Source organism: Sceloporus undulatus, chromosome 6, assembly GCF_019175285.1.
Source record: "Sceloporus undulatus isolate JIND9_A2432 ecotype Alabama chromosome 6, SceUnd_v1.1, whole genome shotgun sequence".
Lineage (NCBI taxonomy): Eukaryota > Metazoa > Chordata > Lepidosauria > Squamata > Phrynosomatidae > Sceloporus > Sceloporus undulatus.
Window position 1 is genome coordinate 107,328,709 of NC_056527.1, and position 20,949 is coordinate 107,349,657.

General features: G+C 43.7%; 1 protein-coding gene across 2 annotated transcripts; it reads left to right on the forward strand.

Annotated features, from left to right (window-relative positions):
• Window positions 1-6: 6 nt before the first annotated feature.
• CA11 (carbonic anhydrase 11) lies at window positions 7-16,658 on the forward strand. Of its 2 annotated transcripts, XM_042475119.1 has the most exons (9): window positions 7-285; window positions 1,597-1,671; window positions 6,351-6,493; window positions 7,622-7,807; window positions 11,861-11,956; window positions 12,079-12,151; window positions 12,536-12,690; window positions 13,262-13,427; window positions 15,681-16,658. In XM_042475119.1, exons 1-9 carry the CDS (start codon window positions 222-224, stop codon window positions 15,713-15,715), a joined length of 993 nt encoding a protein of 330 aa, XP_042331053.1. In that variant the 5' UTR covers window positions 7-221; the 3' UTR covers window positions 15,716-16,658. The 2 variants fall into 2 exon arrangements, with proteins under 2 accessions (XP_042331053.1, XP_042331054.1); XM_042475120.1 differs by lacking the exon at window positions 1,597-1,671.
• Window positions 16,659-20,949: the final 4,291 nt, after the last annotated feature.

A 20,949-nucleotide genomic window follows, 5' to 3' on the forward strand; every position in this document is an offset into this window, starting at 1 on the left:
TAGATAGATAGATAGCAAGCATGGAGGAGGGGAGAGGCTTTCAGGGACAATAGGGTTTCTTGGTGGGGGACCCTCATCGGATCAGGCGTGGATCCTGGAAAGCCCCCCACCAAACACCTCTCCAGAGGCTGCGGAGGCGAGAGGGGATTTCCAGTCTTGAAGAGCATCTTTCCTTCCTTCCTTCCTTCCCTCCTTCCTTCCTTCTCTTTCTGCCCACCAGGATGAGGACCAGGACGCTGGGGGGGCTTTGCCTGTTGGGAGTCCTGACTGCAACTTGTATGGCTGGTAAGAGAGTGATGAGAGAGAGAGAGAGAAAGAGAGAGAAAAAGAAGACGAGATGAATGGAGAAGTGGGATGTGAAGGATGTTTGGGAAGGAGGGAGGATGAGCAGGCATGGGGAGGGAGAGGTGAGTTGTCTGAAGCCCAAGGAAGTCCCTGAGGAAAGAAGAAGGAAGGGGTAGCCTAAGAGAAAGGCAACTGGGACCGCTATCTATCCGTCCATCCACCCACCCATGCTCCCATCCATCCATCCATTTCTCTCTCCATCTCCTTCACAACCACATGCTCTTTAGTCCTCTTTCATATACACACACAGATTCTCCATTCAGAAATTAATCTAGGTTGGGTGCCTTCAGGTTGTTTCGGACCCATGGCAACCCTAAGGGGGAACCTGTCCTAGGGTCTTCGGGTCAAGATTTGTTGAGGGGAGGTTGGCCACTGCCTTCCCCTTGGGGCCGAGAGAGTGTGACTTGCCCAAGGCCACCCTGAGGGTTTTACGGCCAAGCCGGGAATCGAACTCAGGATCTCCACAATCGTAGTCCAACTCTCAAACTACTACGCCACACTGGTTTGCTTAATCTATGTAAAACCCACAATTTCTTGAAGTCATCTCATATATAATGTGTGAGTATGTGTATATATTTAGTGTATTTATACTCCACTTTTCAGCCAGAAAGGCTCTCAGAGCGGCTTACAAATAGTTAATTAGATATTTCCCTGCTCTCAGGATTACAATCTAAAAATATATATATTTGTATATACATATATGCACATACATAGTCACTCATTTTCTGTGTGTGCACTCTCTCTCTCTCTCTCTCTCTCTCTCTCCTCTTTGTCTATCTGTTTTTGCATCTTTTCCCTCTACTATGCATGGGTTAATTTGCACCCAGATCCTCTTTCTCTCCCTCTTCTGTCATCTTTCACCCTGGCACTGGGGTTCATTTCCCAACAAAATACATGACTTGTGACAGAACAGAGACAATTGTGTCTCTGAACATGTAGGGAGTGCCTTCTTTACTATGCATCAGGTCGGGCAGTTCAGTGTTCCTGTGGGAGGCTTTTGTGTGAAAGGGAATCTAACTTTCAACACTTTTGTCAGTCCATCTATCTATCCATTCAAGTGGCTTCTCCCAAATCTGTCTACTCATCATTTGGCCATTCAGAAAAGAAAGAAAGAAAGAAACCCAGCAAGGGATGGCAGGAGGTTCCAAGCAGAGATGAGTGTTGCCTGTTACATTTTTGTGTCTCCCTCCTTCAGCTGCCTCCAGACTAATTTAATCTTTCCTTTCCATCTTCCCACTTTTCCTTCTCCAGTGCAGTTTGTCCCTGCAAAGACCTATGAGGACTGGTGGGCTTACAAGGAGACGCTTCATGGTAGCTTTGTGCCAGGTACAAAATTCACTGTGATTGTGATGCTGGTTGTGGCAATGGTCATGATCATGGTGGTGGGGAAAGATTCAAGGACTGAAGAATGGCTCCCTCCTCTCGCTTTGCTTTTCTTGCTTTCCTTCTCCATAATTCCCAGCCTGACTCTCTCTCTCTGTGTGTGTGTGTGTGTGTGTGTGTGTGTGTGTGTGTGTTTATAAGTACATATGTCGATCAGATAAACACAAAGGCCAACCTTTACCATCATACTCACTATCCTATTTTGGCCACCAACCTTTGGAACTTATTGCCACAGGATTTTATGGAGCTCAGTATTATAGCTGAGTATGTGTTGGTCTTTTCACTCAAGACCAGAAGGGCTTGGGGAACCATATCTGCTTTGCATAGAAACTGCTCCAGGTACATTCCTTGGATATTCAGATAAAAAGATCATCTGGCAGATGATGGCAAATGTCCTGTCAGCCTCAGACCCTGGAGACCCACTGCTAGTCAGAGTAGATAAATTGCTTGCTTTGGCTTAAAGCAGCTTCTTATTCCTTTAAGGGCATATATGCTGACCCAAATCTTGTTCCAAGATCCAGGAAGGAAGGATTCAGAGGAGGAGCTAGGCAACACTTGTTTCATTAATATTTTTGTAAAGGTTAGAGAAATTAATGGAAGATAGACCTGTTAGTGTTTGGTAGCGATAACAAGATAAATGAAGCCTGCATGAAGTCTACCTTTGAATGTTGGATGTTGGGGAAGAAACAAGAAAATGTGATAATGCTGCTGCTATTACGTCACTTCAAGCCTAAGAACTTAACAAGACTCCTCATGGCTGGAAACACGTTGCCACACTACACGAAACCTCCATTTGGTTTAGCAAGGCAGCTTTCTAAAGGCATGAATGGCAAGTGGCTCTGAGGAATGGGAAAGGATAAATGCAGGAGTAGAAACCTGTTTCTAAGCCCAGAACTTGAAGTAGTTACCTTTTTGGATTGTTACTCCCAGAATCCCCCAGCTAGTATGTGATTCTTCTGCGTTCTGGGTATGGCACAGCATAACATGTAGCATGGCAGGTTATATTGGCAGGGGGACAATATAATTAATAGTGGCCTAAAAAGCCTAAAGGCACAAAATCTTGTTTGATCTTGGAAGCTAAGCAGAGTCAACTCTAGTTAGTACTTGGATGGGAGAACACCAACAAATACTAGATGCTCCTATTTCAGAGAAAGAACTACTAAAACTACCTCTGAGTATTCTTCATATGGTCAGCATAAGTTGACAGATGACTTAAAGGCACATACATACAAACAGTATGGCAGATGGGGGAATATACTGGAAAAATAAAAAATTGAGTGGGGGAAGAGCTGAAGCTATTACAAGGGGAAGATCCAAGGGAACATCCTTGTTTCTACAGAGCATTTTCAGCACCCATGATGACATTCTTCCAATCTTCCCTTAATCCAGTTTTTAAAAGGAACAGATTGTGATCATCTTCATAAAGGGAAACAGCTTGCCTTTTAAAAGTCTGCCTTGCTCTCCACATGTTGCCTGGCACAAACAGAGGCAGCAGTGTTGTTCCTTGCAAGGAAAAAAAACCCAAACAATTCACAATGGCCTTTACTTAAAGGGAAAACATTTAACTAGTCCTTAGTATGGTGGCTGTTTGACCAGTACAGGCAATAGCTGCTGAAAACTGAGTGCTGAATGGTTTAGGATTTTCCTTTTCAAAAGGTGGAGGAGCACCTGTGCCTTCGCTTCCTACATGTGGAGCCTTGCTTTCCTGTTTTAATTCTCCCATATTTCCCTTGCTTCTCATTCATATATATATATATATATATATATATATATATATATATATATTGTTCCTCCCATCCTTTGCTCATATTAGTTATTTTCACATCTCTTCACACACAGCATATGTTTGCCCTCCTTCCTTTCCTAGGCTTTGGCTCCTTCAAAAACTTCCACCACATGCGGTGGTGGTGTCGGTGGGAAAGCAGCAAACACACTCTGTGTTGCCATCCAAATAGGCTAGGCCGGTTAAAGAGAAGCATGCAAATAGGGGTTTGATTTGCATAATTTATTCTGAGCTCAGGATTTGGGGGGCCTCCTTGGCACAGATTGTCGGTGCCAATTCCAGACGGCCAATTAGATTTCCTTGGACTCCCGATGCCTCTCTCCTGACCCCCTGCGTTGAAGGTTGGGGATGCCTGGTGGAGTCCCCAGGGTGAGTCGGTGGGTGGGTAGGTGAGTCTGTGCAGTGTCCCCATAAACCCTCCTTTGGGAGAGAGCATGCTGAGACAGGAAAGTGCTGCGCCGTTCCAGCTGTACGCAGTGCTGATCCTAGGTGGAAAGCGGGGGGGGGGGAGAGGAAAGGCTGGGCTTAGCTCAGCAACTGCAAGAGGCTGCATTAATATTTAATATCTCCCTTGCCCGCTCCAGCGATGCAGCGAGCAGCAAAGAGAAACAGGGCCACAGTGTGTGGGTGTACATGTGGAAGGGAGGGTGAGCGACTGGTTACGTGGAAGCCATAATGTCCTGTGTTGTTGCTCCCCCCGCTGCCACTCGGCTTGGGGAGTGCAAGGAGAGATTGGTGAAGACCACCTCCCCTATTCGAAAAGAAGGGGTGAAATAATTAAGCGTACCCATACAGATGAGGCTATAAAACATACACATACAGTAATCACCAAGGGGATGAGGAATGAAACAAGCTAGTGAGCGCACACAGAGATGAAGGAACACCCAGGAAAGACACGGAGCAGATATATTGCTTTTTTCTCAATTGCATACATACAGATGCCGTCTAGGTAAAGCTCTTTTTCTTCTTTATTAAAATGCAGAGAAGGAGATTGAGAGAGAAAGACTAATAAACTCCTACATGTCCACATCTGTACCTAGACAAATGTGACATATGCACACATTGTTAAGGCAGACACATCACTTGAAATGTGTGTGCTGTTGAAAGGGGTACTACGTATAAATTGGGGCACATAAACACAAACACTTGGATCTCTAGAAGCCAGCACATCAATGCCACTGGGAATTAGAGACCTATGTTTTGCCTTCCTAGTGTAATGTTGTTTGCACACAAATCAAGACATGAGAAGGAAGAACATAAGATGTGGGCTGGATCAGATTGCAGGTCTAGTCCAGCTCTGTGTTCACTGTGTTCACCAACCAGATGCACATGGAAAGCCCAGAAGTGAGACAGGATTGCAATAGCACCCTCCTACACATGTTCACAAGCAAAGGTGTCTCAGCCAATAAACTAGGAGTACTGGCAGCCTAGGGCAGCAGCAGATTTAGTCGTGAAAGGACAGTGTATGTATTTTGCTCTGTGTTCTTACTGCTAAGGATAGGGAGAGGCGCTTGTGAGTTTTTCTATCTCATGCAGTGAGGTTTCTTGACTTTCTCTCTGTGTTTCTACACTGTAGAAATAATACAGTTTGTCACCACTTTAGAGGGTGTAGTTCCATCCTATGAAATCCTGGGATTTGTAGTTTGACAAGGCCTTTAGCCTTTTCTGACAAAAAGTGCTGATGCCTCACCAAACTATTCATCCCAGAATTCTGTTGGATAGAGCCATAGCAGTTAAAGTGGTGTCAAACTGCATTATTTCTACAATGCAAATGTACCTTTTGTCTATTTCTCTGTGGTTTGTTGCTCCACCACAGGCAGCAAAATGTCTGGAGTTGGCCCTGGGTCCCAGCAACTGGTACTGAGAGTTACTCAGTGCCTTTAACACAAGGAAATGCATATCCCTCATGATTAGTAGCCATTTATCTTCTTGTTGTTCTAGGATCCAGCATAGTGTAGTGTTTAAGTGTTGGACTATGACACTGGAGACCAAGGTTTGACAATGTAAATCCACTGGTGACTTGAGCAAGTCACACTCTCTTAATCTCAGGGGATGACAGTGGCAAACTCCCTCTGAAAAAACTTGCTGAGAAAACCCCATGATAGGGTCTCCATAAGTCAGACATTACTTGAAGGCACACAACAACAACCAATATGATTAGTAGTCATTTGTCTTCTTACCTTACATGGTTATGTCTCAGACCCTTTCAAATCCTTCTGAGTTGGCTGTCAATGGCCAAGATCTTATTGGATTACTGATGGAGCATGAAGTTCCATCGGCATCCTTACACTGATGTTCTGGGCTGTGTGAAAACTGTTCCTTCTTCCCTGGCTCATGGTCACAGCTCTACCTCCCCCATCCCTGACTGCTACATGGGTGGACCTGGGCACTGTCTAGCAACCATTGTACATTCAGGACAAAGACATGGCTCAAGGAAGCATTGGTTACCTTCTTCTCCAATGTTCAAAGAAGTACTTACTCTCGCATAAGCAGGAGTTACAGCAGAGTAAGTCACCAGCAGGACCTTCTGCTCATCATTACGTTGCAAATCCTATAGTATAACCACATGAAAATAGTGCTTCCTTTTACTTATCCTGAATTTCCTGTCATTGTGCGATTTTAGTGTCAGCTGCCTGCTTCTCTTTTACAGCTTAGCCTGGGCAGTTGTGAAACACATACACAGGCATTTTCTGACTCTCCATCCCAACACTCTTTCCCTCTCTCCATTCTCTGTAATTGCACCCCAGGGAATAAATATGAACATTTCCTTGGCTCTAGCTCAAGGAACCAGCAGGATTCAGTCACAGACTCGGCTTGTTTTCTCTTGCTCTCTTTGCAGGTCCCCCATTTTGGGGTCTTGTGAATTCGGCCTGGAGTCTCTGTGCCATTGGCAAACGTCAGTCACCGGTAGATGTTAACACTAGCCAAATGGTGTTTGACCCCTTCCTTCCCCCACTTCGACTAAGCACAGGTGGGAAAAAGGTGGGTATGCCTGGACATATGCTTTTAAGACACTATTGTCAAAGTACTCAGTTTCTGGAAATAAATAATTGCAAGTAAATTATATTATTTGTTCCTTTGGGGCACTAAAAAGGGCATAATGCCATTCAGTTTGAAGATTAATATAATTATACATTGTGTTTTACTAGGTTTTTGTGTTGCTTTTGGAGGCTAAAATGCACATTAAGAATTTTTGCCATTTTGGCCATATTGTGATGTTGCTTGGCCACACATGTCCCAGTTTTTATCTGTGAAAAGTTGGAGAGAAAGGAGCTGAGATGCACAAAACCTTGGGCCAAAAAAGGACCGAGTCTGGGCCCAGGGAAGTTTCCTTTTGGCTTGGCAACACTGTCAAGCCTGATATGCTATAGCATGAAGTGAGCACACCAGTAGTAGAGCTTAGACACCCACACCAAGGCAGGGAGCTACCTTTGGAATTGCTCCAGGGCAATGAGCCACCTGAATCTCACCTTGGTTTGGTCCGTCTTCTGGAATCAGGGAGATGAGGAGGATTGGCTGAAGCAGAATGAATCATGGCTTGCAAATTACCCCATCGATCAAGTTTATGGCATGACTGTACAAACAATGATATCCCTGGATACTGGGTTTACCACTGCTCCACCACTCTTCCTTATCCTAGAGGAATTCTAATCCACTATAACACCCTGAGCATACCTGATTGTCTGGAATCCTCAGAAGCCAAGCAGTGTCTGGCCGGGTTATTACTTGGGTGGGAGACCACTGAGAAATACCAGAGATCTCCTGGTAAAGCTTGGAAAGAATCCTGATTTTAGTGGTCCTACCAGTCAGAATGAACAAACTGGGCTACCTATATTGACCCAGGTACAGCTGCTGACTACATTGTCCATGGAGTAGCAAATCTGCTCTGGGTTTTAGTGTGAATTAAAGATGCTGTCCAAGCTGCTGAACCAGTTTTGGAGAGAGGACTCTGCATCCTAGTTAGCTCCTTTAACGTTTGGACTAAAACCCAAAGCTGATTCACTGCCCCTCTGACAGTGGAACAACAGGCTATTTCAGAATGCATTGATGTCAATATAAGGCCAGCATCTCATATTCTTATAGTCCCTGTTTCACTATCTTATCATGCAGATCAGTGGCACCATGTACAACACGGGACGACATGTCTCCTTTCGGCCAGACCCACTGCAGCTGGTTAACGTCTCTGGAGGGCCGCTGTTATACAGCCACCGGCTCCAGGAGATACGCTTGCACTTTGGAAGTGAAGATGGATTTGGCTCTGAACATGAGATTGATGGCGAGACTTATTCTGCTGAGGTGATCTTCAAGCTGGGCCTAACAACCATGAAGGCAAACTGGTCCACTTTTCACTTAAAAATTTGGGCCTGTCCATACATGCAGAAGAATCATGTGTTGTTAGTATTTGTTGTTGTGTGCCTTCAAGTAATTGCTGACTTATGGTGGCCCTAAGCCAAAATTATCATAAGGTGTTCTAGGCAAGATTTCTTCAGGGGAGGTTGCCATTGCTTTCTCCTGAGGCTGAGAACATGTAGTTTGCCAAACATCACCCAGTGGGTTTCATGGCTGATCAGGCAATCAAACTTTGGGTTCTAGAGTTATAGTCCAACACACAAACCACTATGCCATGCTGGCTCCGCCCCTAAAAAAAAGATTGGCTGGAATTTTCTATCATGATATATGTCATTAACATAACTTATAGTTAGCTACTATCAGAGGCACTAAGGAACCCCATTGGTGAATTGTGAAGATGTGTAACAGGACACAACAAAAGTGTCCTGATGTGCACTGGGCTCTACTGAAGTACATCAGGACTCTCTAGCTGGTGTCCCATTATACATCAACCCCATTAAGCATTTGTCCCAATGCGCATTAGCCACTTTGCTGGCTCCCCTATGTCGTAATGTGACAGCAGCCCTTTACTGGATACAGACATTACAGATTCCCATGCCTGGAGAGCTAAGGCCACTTACGAAGACATAAGTCCCCAACTGGATTCCAGTCATATGTCCTGTGGTGGTGGTAGTGGTGGTGGTGTGCTGTCAAGTCATTTCCAACTTACAGTGACCCTAAGGTTAATTTATCACGGGGCTTTCTATGCAGGATTTGTTCAGAGAAGGGTTGCCATTGCCATCCTCTGAGGCTGAGAGAGTGTGACTGCCCAATGTTATCCAGTGGGTTTCATGGCTGAGCTAAGAATCAAACCCTGGCCTCTAGAGTCACTGTCCAACACTGAAACCACTATGCAATGCTGGCTCTCCTATTAGGAAACACATATCACTTGATTTCAGCATAAAAAACATGATTGAAAAACCAACAAAAAGGAAGATTAAAAGCAGCAGATAAAGAATAAGTGTGGATGGCTAACATCAGCTTCCACCAACCAGATGGTCTTGAGATATAGTGGATGAGTGCTTTACAGGCTGTCTACTAAGGGGAAAACCAGCTTTTTTTTTTTAATGCACCCGGGACTGGTACCATGTTTGTGCCCATTGGGTCTTTATTTACTGGAAACTCTCTGTGGACATGAGATCCACTTTAAGTAGAACTATATTTAATTACACCTCCACCCAACTGATGGGAGTAATAGCTGTGCAAGCTCACCCATTTGGAGCATCACCAGGTGAGAGAAGGCTGAACTACATGAGTTAAAGTTCCTTCTTAAACAGCTTTGAATATATTGAGCCAGGGAGGGGAACTACAGCCCCTACATATTTTAAAAACATCAGTTTAAAAAGAAACCTTCAGTCTCGCTTTTCTCTTGATGTTCTGGTGGAAAGTTTTGTTTGGTTTTGTTTCATGCAGGAGTATTCAAACACACTGTCAGGCAGGTTCTGTTACTAGCAAGCAAGGTTTCACAGAGCCTGAGGCAATTTCCATGATCAAAGACATACTAGTGGTCAGATGTAGAAAGAAGCACACTGGCAAATTGCTCATTTGAAGGAGCTGATTTGGATGCAAGGGTTTTATAAGGCCTGGTGCATCCTTATTGGCCTGTGGGGGTTAGCTGGCAGTACAGTACTCAGGTTATTGGATCTCCAGACTGCATACAAAGTAAAACTACAGTCTGCTCCTAGGTCAGTGGTTCCCAAACTTTGTCTCCCAGGTGCATTGGACTTCACATCCCAGAATTCCTGATGATTGGCCAAGTTGGCTAGGTCTTATGGGAGCTGAAGTCCAAAACACCTGGAGGACCAAAGTTTAAGGACCACTCCCTAGAAAAAAACCTTAATCCCCAGTGAGAGCCTCACTGTTCTGATTTGCTGCAGACTAGACCAATGATGTATTAAAGTCTTTCAGTCCAAGTCTCAAGTCAACTCTCAAGTCTCTACCTTCAATTCTTGAGTCTCAAGTCCTTATAAGATACTTTCAAGTCAAATCTGAAGTCACGTCTTAAATCTGGAAGCCAACTTTTAACAGAGGCAGGGTGCATTTTTCAGAGGGAACGGCAATAGGCTTGAGGTGTGGCTTGAGATATGCTTAGCAGCCTGTCCCCACTGCCCATCAGAGGAGCCTTACAAAAACTTTAGAAGGATCCTTCCACCTCTACTGCCTAAAACATTTGCTGTTCCTTGCCAAGAAATGTGCCCCATACTTTGGGGTGGGTCTTGCCTGCTGCTTGACGTGAATGGTACCAGTAAGTCAGTCACTAAAAATATACAAGTCTCAAGTTCAGTCAGTGTATTATTTTTGCCAAGTCAAGCAACTAAAGTCCGACTTAAGTCTGAGTCAATTGACTCAACTCTACATCCCTGGACTAGACTATTAGAGGTGTATGGTTTCTGATTCTCAGATCTCAGGGCCTAGACCCTTTCTCTAGTTCTCAGCATGAGGGGAAGGAGTCTCAGGATGAGCGCATTGCCTTGACAAGTAAGTATGTGTGAAGTGTGTGTATCCTTCATTACTTAGACATGGTTGTCGAGATCCTACATCAAATACTTAGTTACGAATGCATAACTAAGATCTCCTGGCCCGACCCCCAAGCCTACTTTAACAACCAGCAGCCATTGCAAGCTGTAGAGGTTTATTCAGCTGCCCATCAGGGTGCAGCAGGATGGCATTTTCAGCTCCATCCCACCAGCAAGCAAGGCTGCAAGGATGCATTGCAACAGGTGTCCTTCTTCTGATAGTTGTAGCCTTGCTCACTGGTGGGAGAGACCTGGAAATGTCACCCCAGTCACCAGCTGAACAGACTTCCATCATTTGGTGCAACTGCTGGCTCCTAAGGTAGGTTTGGGAGGGGGCATTTATGACTGCAGTAGTGCCATGGTTGTGAATGTGTAGTATTGCTGAATATGGAGCAATTACGGACACATAACTCTACATTAAGAATCCATAACTGCAATACAGAATGCCAACTGAGGTGCTTTTTAAAATTTGCATGGCATATTTTGTTTATGCCATTCAATTTTTAAAAAGCCACCGGTTGGCATCCCATATGATTTATAATGTAGAGTTACGGATCTGTAACTGCTCCATGTTCATACTATGGAAGCTCAGCAGAGTCAGCTATGGATAGTACTTGGATGGTAGACCACCAACATATACCAGGTGCTGTAGGCTATATTTCAGAGGAAGGAACTGGCAAACACCTCTGAGTATTCCTTGCCTATAAAAACTCTGTGAAATTCATGGGGTCACCATAAGTTGCCTGTTGACTTGAAGGCACATACACTTACACACCTTATGTATGGCCCCATACAGACAGGCCAAAATAAAGCTGCTTTGGGTCACTTTGGAGGTATGCTGTTTAAATGATGCATGCTTCCTAAGAGTCTAGAAGCTGCACCAAAGCTGCACTCCAGTCCTTAGGTGCGCTTTGGCGTGGCTTCCAGACTCTTAGGACGCATGCATCATTTAAACAGCATACCTCCAAAGTGACCCAAAACAGTTTTATTTTGGCCTGTCTGTATGGGGCCTATGACATTGTCAGGGGTTGTTCCTTCTCACATCAGCCTTATAATGTTACCAGTGCAACCACTTCTTGTGACATAACAAGGGATCAGAACTAAGTTTCAAGTTTTGGTCCTGAAATTCCAAGGCCTGGGATCCCTATTGGTGTATTCAGGAAGAAGATGCTGGTGTCTGGCCTCTCCAAGCCATTTCCCCCAGTTCAAGACCCATTCAGCCATGATACTGAATGAGTAATATTTAGGCTAGCATTATTTCTTAGTTTAATCTCACTTACAGGGTTGTTGTGAAGAAATTGAAGGGGTGGAATTGTATACACTGCTTTGAGCGCCTTGAATGAAGAATAGTCTGACAAATACATGCATTGCTCTATACCTGCAAAATGCAGGGTTACATTTTATCACACTGATGTGAGTATACACGTTTCATGTTTACTTGTAGGTGCAGCTGATCCACTACAACCAAGAACTCTACCCCAATATCTCAGAAGCCTCACGCAATCCCAATGGCCTGGCCGTCATTTCAATCTTCGCCAATGTGAGTCCATCCTTACCCCCTGCTGATATAGGGATGGTACATAAGTCTCAAGCTGGCTCAAGATGGGATGGAGGCTGGTTAGAGAACCAAATTCAAGGCCTTTGCATGATTTCTGTTTGCAGATTGGACCAAGTCCCAACCCATTCCTAACCAGACTGTTAAACAGAGAAACGATTACAAGGATCTCATATAAAAGTAAGTGGAACATCTTGGGTGAGGGGCATGCTGACTGGAGGTTTCTGAGAGTTGTAATCCAAAAAAAAGTAATGGTTCCAAGCTATGATGGACGGTCACTACAAGATGTAGTTACAGCCACTGGCTTAAATGAATTTAAAATATGAATGGAGGACAATTCTATTAACTACAACAGCAAATTCATTGCCTCATGTTCCAAGGCAGTACACCTTTGAATATCACATGCTGAGAACAAACAAAAAGTGAGAATTATCATCTTGACTTGATTGTCAGCTTCTTGTGTGAACACCTACAGGACTAGATGGACATTTGATCCAATCCAGTAAGGTTCTTCTTGAATTTATGTTAAAATATACATGCATCTGTATACTTCTGCCCTCACAGATGATGCTTACCTTCTTCATGACCTGAGCCTTGAAGATCTTTATCCGGAGGCATTTGGTTTTATCACCTACCAGGGATCCATGTCAACCCCACCGTGCTATGAAACAGCCACTTGGATCCTCATTGACCGACCCATCAATATTACCTCTGTACAGGTGAGTCCCTGACCCTTTTAATGGAAGACAAATCCTCTTTGACCTCCTATTTGCTTTTCCTGAGCGTTGAAAAATTACTTACTATTTTTCAGTGGAATGGGAACAGAATGTCTACCTATTATGTATTATTCTGTATGTGTGCTTAGTTTGAACAATGGGAGTCTGAAGAGGAAAGATCACACAGGTGGCTACCTGATGCAGCATCCAGAAAGGATTTCTTAGTAATATCTTTTGCATTTCCCCCCAAAATTCCAAATCTGAATTGGCCACTTTTCCTGTATTTTCCTATGGCACAACAGTAACAATGGCAACATTTCCAGAAGGTAGCAACAATAAGGGGTCATGATCTGTTGGGTGATCAGAGAAATGAGTAAAGAAATTAATTGCTTTTTGAACGTAACATTCCAAATCCTGACCAAAACAGTAATAACTCCAGCCTCTGGCCTTTCCCAGCTAAGAAAATTCAGATGTCTTGGTTCCCTGGTGCATGTTTGACTTTTCTGCCCACACCTGTAGCAGCCCTGGAATCCTCTTGTCACTCCTGACCCTTTCTTCCCTTTCTATCCTCCAGATACACTCCCTTCGTCTTCTCAGCCAGAATCTCCCTTCCCAAATTTTCCGGAGCATGAGTGACAACTCAAGACCTCTCCAGCCCCTCTTGCACCGAAGCCTTCGGGGCAACCGAGACCCTCGGCGCCCTACTCGACGTTGCAAAGGGGGCAACTTTAGGCTACATGGTATGCAGCTTTAAAAACCAAATCATTTCTTCTATGTTTTGGCCTATTAGAGTCAGCCCTGTTCCATCTATTTAGTTTCTCTTCAGCACTTACACTTTGCCATCGTGGCAAATATTCCAGGTAGCTTAGAACCAAAATGATCACAGTGATAGGAACTAGTGTAAAGCTCAAAGCACAAAGAAATACAATGGGTTTCTGGGGTTGGGGGATAAAGTCACTTAAGTCCGTTTAATAGCAGGGACAGCCATGCAAGTCTCCTTTAAACAGAAGAATCATAGAATCATAGAATCATAGAGTTGGAAGAGACCACTTTATGGAAGTAGATGGTATGCAAGTAGATGTTAAGGAATATCCAGTGAGATGCACATCATTGCATCTCACTGGATATTCCTTAACATCTACTTGCATACCATAGAATTGTCCATACCATTTCTCCTATTAGGCAAATTGAGATGATTTTTTTTCTATTTAATAACTAACCTTTTTGTCCAGGAACATCAAAATAATGTACAGTCTTCTCCCCCACCATCACTTTTTCCTTCACACCAGCCTTGTGAAGTGGGCCAGGCTGAGAAAGCATGACTAGCCCAAGATCACCTAGTGAGACTCATGGCTGAGTGAGAGCTTAAACATCAAGGCCCATTCACACTGCAGAATTATGATTCCACTTTAACTGCCCTGGCTGCATCCTATGGAATTCTGAGACTTGTAGTTTGATGAGATATTAGCTCTTTTGGGCTGAGAATTCTAAAGGCTGCTCTCTAAGTGCAGTCTCAGGATCCCATAGGCTGGACTCATGACAGTTAAAGTGAAATCATAGTGCTATAACTCTGTAGCATTAATCCAACACTGTAACCACCATAGGACAGAAGCATGTGAACAGTTTAGCCTGGGCTGTACCCCTAGGCCTCCTTCTGTTCTCTTCTCAAGTGTGAACCACCCCAATATTAAAGCAGGTTTTACATGTCAGATCATTTGGCATGGGACACTAATTTTGTCCTTCCCCTCAGGCAGCAAAATGTTACAGCAGTTTTGAAAGTGAGTAATCTGTTGGTGAACCTATAGCTGACTGCACTCCATTGAAGGCCAAGGCTTTCAGAGATTTTTGCAATATCTTCTTAGGAGCTTATCGCATAAATTTTAAAACCATTTCAAGCCTGGCTGGAGCCGGGACGTGGGATGGAGGCGGGGATTATCACATGCTAAATGGCCACCCATCATCAGCCTGGGTGCCAGCCGCACTCCGCCCGCACTTTTTAGAAGCCAGAAAGCTTCCTAATGTGGCTGGGACCTGGGCTGATGGCAGGTGGCAGTTAGATGGTGATTTAGCATACGATAATCCCTGCCTCCGTCCTGCATCCTGGCTCCAGCCCAGGAGACTTGAAACAGTTTTAAAGTTTATGTGATAAGCTCCTAAGCTTGTATCTGTGCTGTACTAACACTGTCTCAGTATCAAACTTTATCATTTAGCTGAGTATCATCCAATTGGTTTACAGTATCTGTTTCCCTTCATGCCAGGGAATTTGGGAATTCTAGACTTGTGTGCATCTTTGAATAATGTTTGCAATGAAAAGGCTGTTTCTCTTCTAGGAGTCATAAGTTCAAATCCTTGGATGTCCACATCCCCACATCAATATTTTGCCCTAGTGCACCTCTAGAAGCCTCCAGGGTCAAATGATCATTAAAAACTATTCTCTCCCCATCTCCATTCTGTTTTAGGCCTGAAATAGCCTTTAATCTAAAGTAGGTGTGAATGTCCAGTTAATTTTTCTTTAAAATGAAGGGGTAAGACAGCCTACTCAGATCATAAGAGAGGCAGAAATGGTGTGTCTACCAAGCCTTAGTGGCTGCGCAACCCAGGACAACCAGGACAGTTTCTTTGGAATGACAGTGAAAAGGAGACAGAAGAGAACAAGGGCTGGACTATCGATATGCCTTTATTCAAATATCTTCTAAAAGCTATTTTTGTCATGGCTTCCTTAATTCAGTAGCATGATGTTCTTATGAAACTGTGGTGAGGGGGAATGCATATGCATACTGATGGGGGTGGGATTTAGTACAGCTGGAATTTAAACAAATAGGCACACAAGTGTGCATTTAGTGTAACTAGTAATTTGGCCCCAACGGCCTCCCAAGAATTAAGAACAAAAGCAGGAGAGCAATTTGAAAATAGACAGTAGAGGCTATCCTTGGGAAACAGGGACGGCTGGAACCATCTCTTTGGCAAGCCTGTGTTTTTCTTCTCTTTTGCAGTTGATGGCACACGGCCTCCCAAAACCATTGTGTAGCTGAAGCCTGGCGCAGCACGTTTTCTCCCATTGAATGCTTGAGGGTGGCTGTCGCTCCTTCAAAATGTGATGTCTGACTACAACCTCCCACCTCTGGGTGACTCGTTGGCCTCCCGCCATGAACAGGGGAATAATGTAGGGTGTGAATCCACATTTGAGTTTTCATCTCAATGGTGCTCGGAACACACATGCTTACCCTGGTGTGGCTTCCAGAGGTTTTCCAAAATAAGACCAGGGCTATTTGTAAGCAGAATGTGGCATGCTTCCCATTGAACAGCCATATCTTAATAGGGAGTGGGAGCCCCCCAGAAGCTTGAGGACTAAAATCTTGCCCACTGACATTGCCTCCCTGCATTCCCAAAGAAAATTATCTTTGTTCTAGACATCCAGTATATTTGAAATCTCTATGAGCCCCACATGTTAGGGAGTGTACCCCAAATTCTGGGCAGCCCAATTAAGCTGGACTGTACTTTAAATGCTGCACTTACCTCAGAATGTTTTCTTGGGCATATAAGTAATGGAAACTACCCTCCTCCGTGTCTGAGTGAGACCCCAAGATGTTTGTGGGCAATACTCAGGGCCATGGGGCACCAAAATCCAAGTAGGATGGTTTCCCCCATACATGTTAATGTCCTGAACTTCAGAATGTTTTTGGGGAGGGGGATGCAGAAATACAGTGGGAATAACCCCAGAATCCTGAATTACTTTCATTATTTGCAAAGGGGGGGGGGTGGACTTGCACTAATGGGAGGTAATCTACGGTGGAAAATACAGATAAAATATCTATCCTGGGAAGTTTAGGAAAATACGAAGACCAATTCTACAGGATTATGATAATATCTGAATGGTCTTCAAGAGAGGAAAACATTTTATTGCCAAAAGAAATCTACTATTTGAATATGGATGAATATTACTGATTTTAAAAAAATAATTTTCAAAACAAGCTCTGGAGTCCCTGGAGTGAAATTTCTTTTAAAAGTTCAGAGACTAAATGGGATGTTTTGGTGTTATGGCCCAATCCAAGCTGGGATGAACAGGAGTGTTGTGGGGGTAAGAACATCAGTCAGCCCCTTTCTTAGCAATGAGAGAACAGACCCCCATCAATTACAGCAGCTGCTGACCAGTGAATGGGGATTGGGGGACTTTCACAGTCCCTGTGTGTGTGGTGTATGCCTTCAAGTCATTTCCAACTTATGGCGACTCTAAGGCAAACCTATTATGGGGTTTTCCTGGCAAATTTGTTCAGCGGAGGTTTGCCATTGCCTTCCCCTGTGGCTAAGAGTATGTGACTTTTCCAAGGTCACCCAGTGGGTTTCATGGCTAAGCTGGGAATTGAACCCTAGTCTCTGAAGTCAAAGTCCAACACTCAAACCCCTGCAGCACACTGGCTCTTTCACAGCCCCTTTCTATTTGCTAAAAGAGGGGGTATGTACAGAGTGTAAATACGAAGAAGTTGCAAATATACAACTCTTGGTTATGCAATCATTACTACCCAATTGGATTCCGGCCATTGTCTTCCAATCTGACGTCGGGAAAGAAGCCAGGCAGGGCTAAACAAGAAGGATCCAAGGGTGCCTGAGACAGAACATGCCAGTAATGAGCATTCTAGTAGGTGCAGGAGAGCTGATCATTAGAGATGCAGACATCTGGGTTTGTGGGAGCCACTGCCCTGATTTTACTTTTAATTATCAGGGTATTCCACTGGTTCAAGTCCATGTGTGTATGTCTTAAGTGGGGAACCCAAATTTGTTATCAGGATGTTCTTGTTTCTTGGCTGTATTTAGTGACTGCATTCTCAGATAGTATCTTTCTGAGATCTTCATGGTAGCTGCATGCTTGTCTGAGTGGGAGAGTCTGGGCTTCCTTCTGGGAGCTGGGGGCGTGGGGTTGTTCCTTTTCTTTCATTTGCTCATATCCTGAATTGGTTTGCCAAACAAAAGAAGGACTAGGCTGATCTCCAGACAAGTGCTGGCTCTTTTTCCTTTCCTGCTGACCAGGTAAGTCTATCTCTCTATCTGCTCAAGAGTCCTCATGATGGCTGCATAGACCACATGATGAATTGTCTGACTGATCAGAATGTTGCAAACATCACGTATTGCCTACATTAGAAATGGGAAGCTTTAGGGTTTTTGGACTACAATACCCAGAGTTCTCTGTCCAGCACACTGCAATCATGCTATTGTTCCCTTGATCAAAATGATCAGGGTACTATTAAGATGGAATACAAAACAGGTGAATGCATGGAGAAAAGTGTTGTAATAATGGGGGACATCAACCACTCTCATAGTGGCCATGCTGGCTGGAAAATTCTGGACAATGAAGTCCAAAAAACTATAATCTCAAAAGTGAAGTCGAAGGATTTCATGGCCGGCATCCATAGTTTTTTGTGGGTTTTTCGGGCTATGTGGCCATGTTCTATGAGTTTATTCCTGACAGTTTGCCAGCATCTGTGGCTGGCATCTTCAGAGAATGCTAACCTGGAAGAGAGTGGGTATATATATACTATGTGACCCTGGGTCACTATCTGCTTAGGACCAGGTAGGTAGGGGCCAATAAGAATTCTCAAAATGTGCATGAAGAAGTGGTGTGGAGACAAGAGATTTGGATTTATTGGAGGACTTTATAGGACAAGATGGGTCTGTGCAAAAGGAATGGGCTCCCCCTTGAATGGAAACTGAATCAGACTGCTGGCAATGGACATGAAAAAGGGAGAAGAGTAGCATTTAAACTAAACCCGAGGGAACAATTGACAGGAGCTGAGAAGCATCCAGTTTGGGCTGAATCACTCCTGTGGGATGAAAGTAAAAGTGTTTCTGATTGCTCAACTGGGGATGGAATGGAAATAAGATCACATTAAAACAAGACAGTCAGAGACCTAAGAGCTTAGGTGGAAAAAATGTACACATCATAGACATAACGGGGGCTTATATATGTGTTTCTGTGCTAATGCTAGAAGCCTCTGAGTGGAAATTTGAGTGTTATACATCTTGGTATTAAGTGAGCATAACATCGCAAGCATAACCTAGTGAGAGAGAATCAGTAGGATACAGCTTTTTCTGGGTACAATGGGGAAAGACCAGGAAGGATGCGATGGAGTTGGCAAAGTGTAAAATGAACCAACAACTTTAAAAGAAGTGGTCAGGAGTGACAACTATCAGGCTTCAAAAGTAATTTAATACTTGGGGGGGGGGTGTCAAAATGCTCAGGGTGATATGACTCAGGATTGGCCATAGCAGAAAGTGTTCTAATAATGAGGGATGTGAATCACCTTTACATTGACCAGGTATAAATGTAGGTTGTAACCATTATAGAGGTAACATTTTTTGATACCCTAAAGGGCTGAATCCTAAAACAGCTGGTCACAAGAATGACCAAAGGAAAGGTGATCCTGGACTTAATCCTAAATGGTGCTGCCAGAGATTTAATGCAAGGGGTGAGCATTCTTGTTGAGAGAATATGTGACACAATAACATTGGAAAGGAGGAACGAGTACAAATGAAGTTGAAAGGAAACATCAAGAAGGTAAAAGCATTCCAAAATCCTGCAAATTACTCAATACCAAAGTAAGAGGCTGTGCTAGAATGTTTACTACTGGTCAGAAAAGATAACACAAAGTTCAACAGTCAAGATCCTACATCAGGGGTAGGCAACCTGCGGCCCGCGGGCCGGATGCGGCCCGGCAAGGCCTTGGGACCGATTGCCGCCGGGGCCTTTGGCATCTACCACGAGGGGCCATGGTGGGGCAATTGTCTATGAGCCTCAGAAACATGCATTTATCTTAACAATTTTTTAAAAAATCAGCAATTTTTTTCCGTGTCCGCCATTTTTTATTTAAAAGTGCCTTCCATTTGAAAATTTTGTCCTACATTTGTCCCGGTTTATTTATTTATTTTAATTTTTTTTTTTAAAAAAATTATTTAATTATTTATTTTTGGCCTTCGGCCCCCCCCCAGTTGTCTGAGGGACAGCAACCCGGCCCCCGGCTCAAAAGGGTTGCCTACCCCTGTCCTACATAATAGCCCATGTTTCATAACTTTATCTGTAGCTACACTGCAGGAATGCAAAAAAGCTTTGTTACTGAATTGAGTATTGAACATTTCCAATGTGCATTGTATATATCTATTTGCTTTTACACTTCCTAGCTGGTGTCAAGATGCACACTCCAATGCACATATGTGCCCACTGCACATTGGGCCATGGTGCATCAGTCACTCCACTGCCTACTGTCAAACAATAGATACCTGTCCGTTGCAATGTTATGGCAACCCTTAGGTGAATACAAATGTTGTGAAGCTACTCAATTTAGTTATTTGCACACATAAATTCATTTATGAAAATGTAATTCCCAAGTAGAATGCCAGCCAGCATCACCAGTATGGTTAGGAAGAAACATCAATTTAGTTGTAAGAGAGGGCAAAGGATTCCTTTCCGTCAGTAGCTGGAATTCTTTCTCATGGCAAACAATAATGAACACATTAGAAAATGCAAAAAAGGTGGTATGAGGGTTTGTTTTTAAAGTAAAGGATTTGTATCAAGACAAACAATAAAGAATTATTTACATACATAAGAAGGAAAACAATCCTGGACATGGTTGGACCATTGTATCACAATGAAGTAAAGAAAGGTAAGAAACATGCCCAAAAGGTAAATGTATTCTTTTTGCTGGTGTCCCACACTCCTTGGGTTACAGAGCTAAGAAAACCTCACTGTGTCACACCCAGAAACCCCCAACTATGATGGTTATGTTGGCAAGGGGACTCTGGGAGTTGTAATCCAAAAACTAGCTTTTTAGGCACAGTATCTCCTATGGACATCTGTTATAGCCTTATTGCCCATTTCAAGTTGCAAGGGAGATGAGTGTCTCCAAAGAGTCCACTACAGATTTTAATCTACACTATACAACCGAGCGTGAAAATTAGAATTGTACAAGCCACTGTATTCCCTATTACCGTGTATGGACGTGAGAGCTAGACAGTGAAGAAAGAAGACAGGAAGAAAATTAATTCATTTGAGATGTGGTGCAGGAGAAGAGTGCTAAGATACTGTGGACAGCCAAAAAGACAAACAAATGGTTTTTAGAACAGATCAAGCCTGAAAGCCAAGAAGAATAAGTTGAGTCTGTCATACTTTGGTCACATCATGAGAAGGCACAAATCGTTGAAAAATACAATAATGCTAGGAAAGGTGGAGGGATGTAAAAACAGAGGAAGACCTTAAGCTACATGGACAGACTC

Bases quoted from the DNA above. Each gene is read 5' to 3' on its own strand.
- CA11 (XM_042475119.1), top strand. From the start codon at position 222: ATGAGGACCAGGACGCTGGGGGGGCTTTGCCTGTTGGGAGTCCTGACT. The intron at 6,494-7,621 runs GTGGGTATGCCT...CTTATCATGCAG, and splicing joins TAAGCACAGGTGGGAAAAAG to ATCAGTGGCACCATGTACAA. The intron at 7,808-11,860 runs GTGATCTTCAAG...GTTTACTTGTAG, and splicing joins GCGAGACTTATTCTGCTGAG to GTGCAGCTGATCCACTACAA.